The sequence below is a fragment of the Carassius auratus genome, chromosome 18 (assembly GCF_003368295.1).
Source record: "Carassius auratus strain Wakin chromosome 18, ASM336829v1, whole genome shotgun sequence".
Taxonomy (NCBI): domain Eukaryota; kingdom Metazoa; phylum Chordata; class Actinopteri; order Cypriniformes; family Cyprinidae; genus Carassius; species Carassius auratus.
Genome location: NC_039260.1, coordinates 11,443,164 through 11,456,753, shown reverse-complemented (window position 1 = coordinate 11,456,753; position 13,590 = coordinate 11,443,164). Strand labels below are relative to the sequence as shown.

The 13,590-nt window shown below is 36.6% G+C and overlaps 1 protein-coding gene across 2 annotated transcripts; it reads left to right on the top strand.

Annotated features, from left to right (window-relative positions):
• Positions 1-400: 400 nt before the first annotated feature.
• hnrnpul1 (heterogeneous nuclear ribonucleoprotein U-like 1) lies at positions 401-13,569 on the top strand. 2 transcript variants are annotated; one of them, XM_026287634.1, is made up of 16 exons: positions 401-531; positions 1,151-1,349; positions 1,454-1,618; positions 1,929-2,139; positions 2,253-2,326; positions 2,417-2,556; positions 5,159-5,258; positions 5,344-5,456; positions 6,540-6,806; positions 7,038-7,160; positions 7,698-7,826; positions 8,757-8,925; positions 10,554-10,787; positions 10,876-11,003; positions 11,088-11,243; positions 12,839-13,569. In XM_026287634.1, exons 2-16 carry the CDS (start codon positions 1,175-1,177, stop codon positions 12,941-12,943), a joined length of 2,289 nt encoding a protein of 762 aa, XP_026143419.1. In that variant the 5' UTR covers positions 401-531; positions 1,151-1,174; the 3' UTR covers positions 12,944-13,569. The 2 variants fall into 2 exon arrangements, with proteins under 2 accessions (XP_026143419.1, XP_026143418.1); XM_026287633.1 differs by having other exon boundaries at positions 12,836-13,569.
• The last annotated feature ends 21 nt before the right edge of the window (positions 13,570-13,590 follow it).

The following is a 13,590-nucleotide window of genomic DNA, read 5'->3' as shown; positions in this document are numbered from 1 at the left end:
CTATATACCCCTGACATGTTTGGATATATGTAATCATGTTTGTACAATGCTCGTTTGTTCTCTCTCTCTCTCTCTCTCTCTCTCTCTCTCTCTCTCTCTCTCTCTCTACATGTGTGTGTAAGAGAGCTTTTCATCAGTTCACAAATCCCTTGCACGTCCTTCACAAACCCCTGCTTGGGGAAACCTTGATAATGTAATGTTTCTTGGACTTCATAAAGAATCCCTAATGTGCTTTAGTCAAGACACTTTAGTTTGAATTATATTTTATTGTGTATAATCAGATTTAAAAAGAGTAACATTAGTAGACAATACAGTACATTGACTGGGCTCGATGATGAAGTGAATAGTAAATGAATGAATGCATCGTGACTGAACTCTCAGTATGTTCCAGAGGAGTCCAGTGGGTGGCAGCACTCAGAAACACTTTGGACAACATACAGTATGTCTCCTGCTGGTCTTTACTGAAGTCTGCGCCAATTGTCCTTGTTTACTCAAACACTTTCCTTCAGCTAATCAAGAGCTTGTGCTATGGTAAGCTCTTGACACTTTTTTAACCGACATTTCAGTATTTGCATTAGAGAAATGCACGTCAATTTGAGTTAACATTACCTCGCTAGCTTCACATAATTCATAGCTTGACAAAGCAGACGTGTGCATGGGTCATTTCTCATTATATCACATCATTATGTGAAATGCATTTATAGAATTACAGTAGATGTGCCTGTTTGCCAACCCATTCACTACACAACATGTGTATGCACATTATTTATCAAATTAGCTGGGTAAATGTCCCACCCTGTCGGTTTAAACTGGTAGCTGTGTTAAGGAAAATGATACGTTAGCTGGTTTCTATCTGGCCTAACCTTGTCATTAGTAGGTCCTAACTGGTTATTAACCGATTAAAGCTGATAGACCATATCTTAAACCAGCAATTACATGATCCTAAAGTGGTCTGAAACATGCTAACTGGTTTCTAGCAAGTCTGAGCTGGTCATTTTGTGAGGCCAGCTTGGATCAGCAATAAGGTTGTTAAGCTGGTTTTTGAAGCCGACAGCTAGTGACCAGTTTAGACAGATGCTAAAAATCAGCTTACACACATGTGGATATTTGTATAATGATGTTTTGACACAACTGTTGTTCATTTGGCCAGGTTTAGGAGCGGGAGCTTCTCGCAATGTCATGCACGATGAGTGTGGATGTGAAGAAACTGAAAGTGAATGAGCTGAAAGAGGAGTTGCAGAAGCGTGGGCTGGACACCCGAGGCTTCAGAGTGGATCTGGTGGAGCGGCTGCAGGCGGCTCTGGAGGCTGAAAACGAACCCACCTGCAGTGATGATGAGACAGAAGCAGGTAGTCGAGTCTGCATGCATGAAGATCATTTGATGCATGCTTTGACTAATGAAAATGAACACGCACTCAGCCGAAACATTTGTGATCTCATTTGGCTGTGACAGGTGTTGCAGAGGCTGGGAATGCTGAGGGTTCTGACCAAGGGCAGATGGCTGCTGAGAAAGAGGGCTCTTATATAGACCCCAGTGTTTCTGAAGTCTCTAAAGATGAAAATAAACCAGAGAATGTGAATGTACAACAGGCAACCGTCGAGACAATCTGCAAAAAGGGTAAGACTGCAAGTGGCATTTGTGGGTTTGAATGCATTTCATCAGCAGTTTTGGATTTTGTGACCCGATGCTTGTTCATTGTAAACGAGTTATTTTCTAGTCAGACAAAATGATGTAGATTTCTAAGATTCTTAGAGAGCAGGGAGTCCGATTTTTCACATTTTATTTCCTAATAGTTTTCACAAATATATATACAAGTAAACGGAAGGCAACACAGTATCCCTTTGTGAGTTTGCTGTGGCATAGCTTGCCCCCTTGGTTGAGAACCTCTGCTTTATATTGAATATTTATTCTTTAACAAAACATGAAGTGGCACCAGTAAATGTGAAAAATGAGGATGAGATAAAGACGGAGCACCAAGGACAGCAGCGACCCGCTCCTGGCAGTGAATGGGAAGATCTGGAGAGCCAGCAGAATGCAGAGATCAAGACTGAACGGGACAGACATGCTCACTATGGCCACAAGAGGCGCTATGATGAGAGCCAGGGTTTCAGCTATCATGAACACCGTGAAGACAGGAGGTGAATTTACCAGTGCTTTTGTTTTAATCTTATATCACCATTAGCATTTTGAATTAATGCACACTAACAAGTCCTGTTAGATTTACATAGTGATTTTCTATGTTTTATCACAGGTCCCGCTCACCTCTGCCATCTGCTGAAGAGGATGAGGAAGACTTTGATGGCATGCTTGTGGTCATTGACACTTGTATGTGTGAGGGCTTGTTTTGTGTAATTATGATTTATAATATCTCTGTAATAGTAATAATAATGGAATTTTCTCTGTAAACCTTGACAGATAACTGTGACTTGCACTTCAAAGTCTCTCGGGACCGTTGCAGCGGCTGTCCTTTAACCACTGAGGGGTTTGCTTACCTGTGGTCTGGAGCACGAGCTACGTATGGTGTAAACAAGGGACGCGTGTGCTATGAGCTGAAGGTAATGTACATTACCTTTCAAAAAATCTGAGGTCGATAATACTTTTTTAATGTTTATATTCTCCGGCTTAGCAAGTCTTTATTCATTTGTTTAAAATAGTAATATTGTGAAATATTATTACAATTTAAAATAACTGCTTTCTATTTTCGGATATTTTAAAGTGTAGTTGATTGTCAAAAATTTAAGGTGTCGATTATTCCCTTGAAATTGTAATGAGATTATTTATTACGAATATCACAATTTACATTGAATGATGGAACAAGCTGAAAACACTAACTGAAAAACACTTAGTGCTTTTATATAGTATTGAAGGGGTCATATGATGCCTTTTTAAAGATCATTATTTTGTGTAATAGAATATGTAGACATGCTTTAATGTTCAAAAAACACATAATTTTTCAATTACTGTATATTATTGTAGGTCCTCTATGCCCGGCCTCTCTCAAACACGTAGTTTTCTACAAAGTCCTTTCTTCTGACAAGCACAGTCTGCTCAGATTGGCCAACTGACCAAGTGCATTGTGATTGGCTAAACACCGCACTCGTTGGAAATGTAACGCCCCTTTCCATCTCCATCTTTCAAAATAAATTTAAAGACAGTTAAGTCAATTCAAGCCTGAAAGGGGAACCGAGCGGAGTGCCAGACACCGTGATGAAGCTCGTATGTGTTTGCACAGTACACAAGCCACGGACGGTTAAGACAGCTGACTCCACTGTGTGACCCTGTCTCTCTCTCTCACTCACACACACGACACACAAAACACATTTCAATAGTGAATCCTTAAACTAATAACAAAATATACTTACAGTAGCTAAGTCAGAAGTGCCAGATTGTTGTAGCAAAGTCAGAAATCACGAAACGTTTGTACATAAAATGTGTTGCTGTTCTGTTGTAAGTAATCTTAAAGATTCCTAAATGCATTTACTTTTGGAAAGCCAAATAAAGTGCCTTTGCTTTCACCTAGAAACACACATCTCCCTGACATGGCTGCTTCTACACTAACTGCGGTTACTGAAACCACGCCGCCTTTGGGCAGCATTATAAAGTATTTCCACATAGTGACATAGACATGTGGGGGCGTGTTTGGATGAGCCATTTTAGAGGGTGTGACAAAGTCTTAACTTTTATAAAGAATATCTCTTTGGATTTGAGACTTTAGTCTTTGCAACTTAACAGATCTTCTTCATGCACCAAGAGCTTGTAACACTCCAAAGAGAAAGAAAAAATTTAAATCACATCATATAACTCCTTTAAGCCTCAAATGTAAAATATCGGATTGGTTTCTTCCTTAAATTATATATATATATATATATATATGTGTGTGTGTGTGTGTGTGTGTGTGTGTGTGTGTGTGTGTATCAATGGTATCACAATGTTATACTAAAACAATCTTTAAGATAACATGTAGAAAGAAAAAAACATCTTAAACGTGCAGAATAACATAACTTTGACTTTGAACGATTAATTGCCACTTTGAACGATTATGTAATTGTGGCATCCATAACTGTAATCGCGATTAGAAAATTTGATTAATTGTGCTGCCCTGAGTTTATTCCTTAGATGGCAAAGCCAATATTTTAGCAGCCATTATTCAGTTTTCAGTGTCACTGATGTAATTTCCAAACACGTGCTAAACGACTTCACTGCATTCCCCGTGAACTGAGTCGATCTGACGCGCTGAAAACAGCTGATTGCCTGAACGAAATGAAACATCTTTTGAAACGTGCCGTGAACAGACTTGATGAAGGAATTAAACCATATTGTGCTTTCGGTTCTATTTAGTTTGACAGTCAGGTACTGTGCCAAAGCATAATGGTCCAAAAAACATCATTAAATACCTTTTATGTTAGAATAAGAAGTTTAAATATGTTTTAACAACTACACTTTTTGCCTGGAAGACCCATCATTTCATATCGTCATGACCATGATAAGATCGAAGCCAGTGTATTTTGTGTAAACTGTGATACTATCTTAGGATTCTTTAATAAACAGAAAGAACATTAATTCAAAATACAAATATTTTGTAACATTATAAATGTCTTAAATGTCAAATTTGCTCAATTTAATCTGTCCTCGATGAATAAAAGTATGAATTTCTTTCCAATCTTACTTACCCCACACTTTTGAAATATGGAGTTTTGATCAGTTGTTTCTAAGGATAATGTTGTAAAATGAATAATATAAATTAAAATGTTGTCATTATTTACTCACCATCATGTAATTCCAAACCCGTAAGAACTTAATTTATCTTCGAAACACAAATTAAAATATTTTTGATGAAATCCGAGAGCTTTTTGACCCTCAGTAGACATCAATGCAACTGACACGTTCAAGGCCCAGAAACATAGTAAGGACATTGTTAAAATAGTCCATGTGACATCAGTGGTTCAACTGTAATTTTCAGGTCAGGAAGTTTTCTGATTTCATAAAAAATATCTTAAATTTGTGTTCTGAAGGTAAACAAAGATCTTATGGGTTTGGAACAATATGAGGGTGAGTGATTCCAATGACAGGATTTTAGATTTTGTATTTTTGGCTGAACTATCCTTTTAACTTTCAAATCAACTTTATAGTTTACATAATCTTGGTTTTTGTCCTCAGGTTATGGAGTATATACCAGTCAAGCATCTTCCCGGCAGTGAGCCTGACCCTCACGTGGTGAGAGTCGGGTGGTCTCTGGATTCCTGCAGCACACAGCTTGGTGAGGAATCACAAGTACACTCGCATTGGGTTGTTTATAGAAATGTTCTTTCAAGGTTCTTATGTAAGGAATTACTTTGTTTCAGGAGAGGAGGCGTTCTCTTATGGGTATGGCGGAACAGGAAAAAAGTCTACCTGTTGCAAATTTGAAGATTACAGAGAGAAATTCGGTGAAAGTGATGTCATTGGATGCTATGTTGTGAGGACTATTCTTATGTTTATTTAATCGTTGTTGTTTTTTGGTATCATTCATCATCGAGCACTTTCTTTCTCCTATGAAATTTGCCAAGCAACATTAAATCTGAACATCCCTTGTGGTCATTATCTTATCTATCACTTTATAAGTGACTGATTTGGAATGGACTACATAGGCCGTAGTTTCAGGTGTTGCAGAAATAAGGGCCGGCCCGTGGCACAGGCGACATAGACAGTTGCCCAGGGCACAAAATGACTGGGGGACGCCACAGGAAAGGGTTTTTTTTTTTTCTTTTTTTTTTTTTTTTGGAAGTGCGCCCCCTTGTGACATTGTGCACTCCTATACACATATATTATGCAAAATAATTTCTGACAGTTAACATAATTTTAGTACTGATTGATCATTGAACTGATTAAAATAATATTAGAATAAAATAAAATAGACATCAACGAAAAATTAGATTTGACAACATGCCATGTTGGACTAATGGAAACACTTTCTGCATCATTAAATCACATTATCATAATGAATTAATTATGCATGGCACATTCACTTAAAATAGTTTTGCCATTTATTTGCTCTTAAAGTATCATTTCTAAAATGTTAGTTAGACTATTTTAGGCATTTCATATTGCCTATATTGCCCTGTGTTGTAATAAGTACTTGTCACTCTAGACGTAGTTGTAGGAGTAGCTCATTGTCTCTTCAATAGGGTATTTTAACAGATTCACTCATAAAATACCTCTAAAACATCTGCATTTATTTATTAGCACAATTTATTTACTAATTAATTATGTTATTACTTATCAGTATGTATGTTATGTTATTTTATATTAAGGGGGGTGGGGGGCAGAAATCTAAAATCTTGCCTAGAGCACCAACAGAGCCTGGGCCGGCCCTGGCACAAACAGATACTAATTGAGTTTAGCATTAGCATGTTGCTAAGTTAACAACATGACACCCCATTCAACCAGCTTACTAGGTTTTGGAATTGAGCGAATAATGAAAGAAAACCAAAATAACAAACGTGAAACTACCTAAATTAAGAAGTTGAGGTAAGTATAGTTTCATATTTGTCTTTTGCAGGATTTTGACAGTCATGAGCAAGTGGAAATAGCTTTCTCAAAGAACGGGAAGTGGCTTGATGTGGCATTTCACGTATCTAAAGAAGAACTGGCAGGTCGTGCACTGTATCCTCATGTTCTTGTGAAGAACTGCTCTGTTGAGTTTAACTTTGGCCAGCGAGCAGAACCTTTCTTTCCTTTGCAAGATGGCTACACTTTGATTGGGGCCGTCAACTTAGAGAACAGGGTCAGAGGAACTGTTGGTCCCACCAGCAAATCTGATTGTGAGGTAAATTCTCCTGATTTATTAGCTTCATACAGTTAGTGTGGGAATTCGATTTTGTTTCCCATTGCTTTACCAGTGAAGTTTTATGTAAAATCTTTAAGACCAGTGTTGTCTTATTTGACATTTTTGGCAAAATCTTACAGTAGCGACATAGGTCCCCTAAACTTTTGAATGGTAGTATATCTTGTCTCAAATAAATGTGTGCAGTCCAGGGAATATCACTTTTGTGTGTAGATACTGATGATGGTTGGTCTTCCTGCTTGTGGTAAAACCACATGGGCCACAAAGCATGCAGAGATGAACCCAGAGAAGAAATATAACATCCTGGGCACAAATGCTATCATGGAGAAAATGAAGGTAGGATCAGCAGGTTTAAATGAGTTTTATGGTCCACAATTGTAAAGAAATCATGTTCTTGGGGCTTAAAACAAGTGCAGTCAAATGGAACAGATTTTTACTTTGTGTATAAATTTGTAATGTAAATAATTGTATAAAATATACATTTTACTCTTCAAATGTTTAGGCTCAGTAAGATTTTTGTTGTTATTGTTTTTGAAAAAAAGTTTTATTCAGCAAGGATGCACTGAATTGTTCTAAAGTGACAGTGAAAACATTTATAATGCTACAAAAGATTTCGGTTTTAATACCGCTTTAATAAATGCTTTTTGACTTATTATTACATGTTAAAATAGAAAAGTTATTTTAAACTTTAATAATATTTCACAGTATTATTGTTTTTCATTTATTTTTGGTCAAATACATGGTGAACATAAGACTTATTTAAAGAAATATATAAATATAAAAAAATCTTACAGACCCCAATTTCTTTTTAACATGAGTGGATATTGCTTTAATAAAAAACATTTATGATCTTTTTATGGTTTATGGTCTTAGGTGATGGGATTGCGTCGCCAGCGAAACTATTCTGGGCGCTGGGACATCCTTATTCAGCGGGCCACTCAGTGCCTGAACCAAATGATCCAGATTGCTTCCCACAAGAGACGGAACTACATCTTGGATCAGGTACTCCAAACACATTCCTATGATTCCCAGTGAAGACAACTGTGAATGACCACTGCCGTTTTTCTTCTAATTTGCTATTTATTTATCTTTCAGGAGGCTACAATATGATTGAGTAGAAGAAGCAGCTTTTGATCGAATGTTGTATATTGCAGTGTCAGAAAAGTCATTAATGTCAAACATATTAGCATTTGCATTATCTTGCATTTCCGATTACATTGAATTTTTCTGTGAGCCTCTCTGATAATGAACTGGTAGTCCAAGATTGTAATAAGATGTTGAGAGACAAGTAATCTCAGCCCGGTGAGTAAGAAAGCACATTTTGTTGCTGTACTAATTCTAAAAGAAATAGATTTGGTTTTAAGTAGACCTCCATTATCCTGTGGGTTGTTGTTGTGTGCTTCTTGGCTTTTCATGGCATAGCTGGATGTAAGGTAGGTAGAGTTGCATGTCTCAAACTATGGAGTCTATGAGTGTTCTCAGGTAACTGATGTATGTCTGTCTATAGATCTGAAGCACCACAAAGAGTCAAGGTAAGTGAAGGAGACCCTTTTAGAATGGGCAAATGTTTTTCTTAACTCTTATTTGAAATATTTTGTTTGTATAGGTGACATTTATTTGCATTACAGTTTAAGAAGTGTAGTTATTGTGTTGAACTGAATTTGCAGTTAAACTGGTTATTGTGCATGAGCTAGACAACTTTCCGGGTTCCCATGGACATGGAAAACTCAGCAATGTTTTGTTATGTCCTGAAAAACACCTGTGTAAGGTAAGTGTGAGGTCTTGTAAAGGTTCAACAGTAGGTACAGGTAAAGAAAGGAAAAACCACTCTCACTTCATTGCAGGGTTCCAGATTTCATCCGGATAAAAGCAAAGCCACTCAAAGGTAACAATAATGAACAGCTTTTACTTCTTTCTTTTCACTTTTGCTAGACAAATGTATATGGATCAGCCCAGAGACGGAAAATGCGTCCTTTTGAAGGGTTTCAGCGCAAGGCTATAGTAATTTGTCCCACGGACGAGGATTTAAAAGAGCGAATGTTTAAGCAAACTCACGAGGAAGGGAAGGATGTGCCTGATCATGCTGTTTTAGAAATGAAAGGTAGGAGCGCTGCTATGGAAAACTATAGAAATCAGACACATAACATTTCTTTCACTTTTGCTTTTTGGTTTGTAATTAAACTTTAAAGCACATACTACTAACAGTTTTATATCTAGGAACTCTGTCCTCAGTTTGATTGGATGTGTCTTAATGATACATGAGATGCTGCAAACCAAGCAAGTGCATTATCATAAAAAATAAGAATTCATACTAATACCTTTCAGTCACAATACAGTGGTGGCCAAAATTATTAGAACTCTAGTATTTTCACCAGCTAAAAAAGACTGAAAAGTTACTTTGATCTTTTGCTGTAGTGTCAGTAGGAAATATCAGTTTACATTTACATACATTCATTTTGCCATTAACTGTAATAATTCAGAAAGATTTTAGTTTGCACAAGGAGTCTGACAATAGCAAGTGCTATACTCTGACATTAAAACTGCTGATAATTTGTAAAATTCAATGACATAAAGTTACATGATTTTGCAACTGGCTCCTTATCTCATTATCACCTAGTCCGTCTCGAATGATGTAAAGAAACAGGAAAATTTGTGGCAGTGTCACCAAAATGCTTCAAGAAACTTTCCTGCAAAGCTACTTGGAAAAACTATGTGCAAGTACACCGAGGGTAAAAGCTGCTTTAAACACAAAGGATGGTCACCCCAAATCAGTGTTGCCAAGTCCACGGTTTTCCAGCGGAATAGGGCTATTTTAACACTGTAGCGGCGGGTTGTTTTTCATGTCCGCGGGTTGAAGCTACATCAATGGTGTGATTATTTAGCCCTTGAGATGCTAATTTTACCCGGGAGCCCTGCCAAATGTGAAAGTGACGTGACAAACGGCCAAGTATGGTGACCCATACTCAGAATTCGTGCTCTGTTTTTAACCCATCCAAAGTGCACACACAGAGCAGTGAACACACACACACCGTGAACACACACCCGGAGCAGTGGGCAGCCATATAACGTGTATTTTATCCCCCAGAACCCCTCGATTGGGCTAGTTTTGAGCAGCAATTGAGCAGGTTTTGTTGTAAAAACCTGGCAACCCCCGCACCACATGTTGATTTAATTTAGTAAATAGAAGTTAAGTGATAAAGACATTTTGACAGCATCCTCATTTTACAGCATTCTTACAAAAGAGCTTTACAGGTAGGTCTTTTGAAGCATCTTTGAGACGTTGACACAGTTCTTCTGGATTGAGTCTGTCTCAGTTTGTTCTGTTTCTTCATGTTCTTCAGACAGACAGACTGAATGATGATGATGAGATCAGATCTCTGTGTGGACCAGTGACTGTTGTCAGACTCCTTGTGCGATCACAAAAATCTGACTGGATTAATAATCAAATGAATGTTTGGAAATGTAAACTGATATTTCATCTAACACACTACAGCAAAAGATAAGAGTTCAAATAATTTTGACCACTACTGTAAATAGATATCCCTTTTTCCCTAACATGTTTTTGAGGTTGCATTTGGTTTGCAGTAGTGTTCATTGTGTCTTTCTTGCATCATTTCCCCATCTTCTTTTAGCAATATTTTGTGATTTCAAAATTGTATTCATTTTCTTTTAGTGTCTTTTGGTGATTTGATCTGTCCCCACTTCTTTCCCCTTTCCCCGACATTGAAGCCAACTTTGTGCTGCCAGAGGTCGGAGACTTTCTGGATGAAGTGACCTTTATTGAGCTGCAAAGAGAAGAGGCTATTAAGCTAATCAAGTGGTACAATGAGGAGGGCCGGAAGGCTGGTCCTCCACCTGAGAAACGCTTTGATAACGGAGGACAGCGTAGACGCGAAAGCAGCTTCCAGCTGTACGACAACCACAGAGGGTCGAGAACAGGCCCTGGAGGAAGCAACAGAGGAGGTGAATTGACCTTATTAGGGTGTCAACTAATTAAAAAGTCTGTCATTAGTGTTTTTCGAGGTGTCCTCTTGCTCTCTGCTTTTGTCAGGTTATAATCAGAACCAGTGGCGAGGGAATCACAGAGACGGGCGAGATGGATACAGCAGCAGCCATCAGTCTGGAGGAAGCTACAATAGCAACCGCTATAGCTCCTATAACAAAGAGGGATATAACCAAGTGAGTCTGTGCACAGCCAAGTATCTGTGAAAGACTTTTATCTTCATCAGATGTGTTTTCATTTTGTTCCCACCTTTCGTTTAGAGCTATAATCAGGGTTACAATCAAGATTTCCACCAGGGTAACTATAACCAAGACTATAACTACAACCGTTACCCAGATTATGGGCAAGGTGACCATTACAATCGAGGATCTGGAGAATCATATAACCAGCAGAACTACAATCAGCAGTATCAACAGGCGAGTTACAAGGAATGTTCTATGATTAAAAACTACTTTTGTTCTGATAACGGTTTTGAAAGCTTCTCATCTGCTTTTCTTGGTAACATTTTACAAAATAGGAATATATCCATCAACTATCTTTACATGGGGTTAATGTTGTGGATATAAATGAATGAATTCATTTCTGAGAAATTTTATTAATGGTAATAAGGACTCAATTACTAAAGCTTGCGGCAGATAGTCAGCACTCGGCCCAAATTTTAATTTTCAGAATGTATGGGCAGTGCACAACAAATTTTGATTTTGTAATGAAGAAAAATAAGCCTTTAAAATAACTCATTACTACCCTAGTAATGAATGTTTCAGTTATTATTTTTCTTACACTAAACATTCTTGGATTCAGACTTTAATATCTTTATCATTATTATTTATTTATCTATTTACATCTTTTTTCTTCTATTATTATTATTACCAGTAATGCTTCAGCTTACATACTTTTTCACACACTAACCAAAATTACTGAAAAATATTACATTACAACCAATTAGTTTTACAAGAAATGTGTCTGTACTATACTAATGTTACAACTGTTTATCATTATTTTATTATTATTATCATTACTGTTAAGTAATATATATCGTAAGGTTGTTGAATATGTTTGTACATATTTTATGTTCATTTTATGTTGATTTATTTTTTTTTTTTTGTCCATTCATTTTTCCTCTACTTTCTGTCATGTTTTTCCCATTTTTGTTGTATTTTCAATTAAAAAAATACGATTTTAGATTTTTTAAGGTTATTACATTTGTCAATAAGTTTTAAAGTCCTTGCCTCAGATTTATATATACTATAATAATATATACTAGCATAATCATCTTTAAAAAACATCAGACAATACTGAACAACTTTCTTTTTCTTTTTTTCTTTCTGTATTTACCCACTTATTCCGGTTCCCTCTAATGTATTTATAGTTATTATTTTATAAATATGACCACATTTAAACAGTATTTGAACAAGCTGGAGTCTGATGATATGGAATTGATCACCAAGCTTGTCTGTTGTAGCAAATCTTTTGACTCAAAAAAAAAGCTTGGCTTGGTTTCCCTATGATTAAACTAGGAAGTTACATACAGTAATAATAATGTGATATAACAAACAGTCTGTGTTTACATAGTGGCGAGTTAGTTCCATAAAATGCACCTGCATTAATTACAAAGGCAATTTCATCGACCTAGAAAAGTAGTTCCATCAGAAATGGAAAATTTACTGGTCAAACCTTTTATTGAATAATCTTGAGCAGCAAGAATGCAAGCGTTCTACTTTTAAACCTTCTGACTTAGATTTTAAGTCTAAATATATAACTGAATTACTGTTTATAATTGTCTGCATGCCACAGCTGTTGATAGTGTTTACTTTATTTCTAAATATTCCTTGAATGTGTTGTATAATCTTTTTTGGTCCTGTAACATTTAAACACATTTTGTCATTTTTCTTATTTTTCATTAGATCAGATGATTGAAATGCAAGACTATATTCAAAAAGATTAATATGTAGAAGCAGTAAAAGTTGTTCTTTAATTAATGCGTTATGTTTTTCTCCATTATGCACAGCAGTGGCAGCAGTATTATCAGAATCAGAACCAGTGGAACCAGTACGACGGTCAATATGGGAATTACTCTGGACAGCAGGGAAGCCAGAGCTCACACGGCTCACAGTAAACAGGAAGTACGCTCTGACATCACCTCCGCTATCACAGACACCATGTTAAAGCTTCTGTACTTAAAATACCTTCTTCCACTTTAACTACCATCATTTCTTTTATTTTCTCTTTCATACATCTTGTTAAACCATTTGCATATTTTTCCAAGAGATGGTAAGCTGACTGTTGTCGATGATTGTCATTGAACTAAATGACTCAGTGTAAACTTCCCTGATTCAATTATACTAGTTAGTGCAACCAAACCCCTGCGTTTGAAATAAGAGCAGAGAGATAAATGATTTCTAGAATACTTAAAAGATATTATTATTGCGAGGAACTTCTAGTTGCAGTACCACAAACAGCCTGCAGGCGTAGAAACCGCGAAACTCAGCTCTGATTGTTTTGCTAAAATTCCAATTCATTTGGATTGTAGATGCTTGTTGAATCAACTATTTTTAGTCTTAATTTAACACATTAAGACGTGACAGTGAAAAGCATGTATTTTGTTTAAATGTAGTTGTTCAGTGTTTAATATATACTCATTGCCAGCACAACCACACAAGATAAGAAGATGAAGACTGTTAAAAAGTTGTATCCGTCTTGATAATAAAAAATGTCTGCCATTTTTAAGTGTTGAAAAATGTTCATCATAGTTGAGGCTTTATT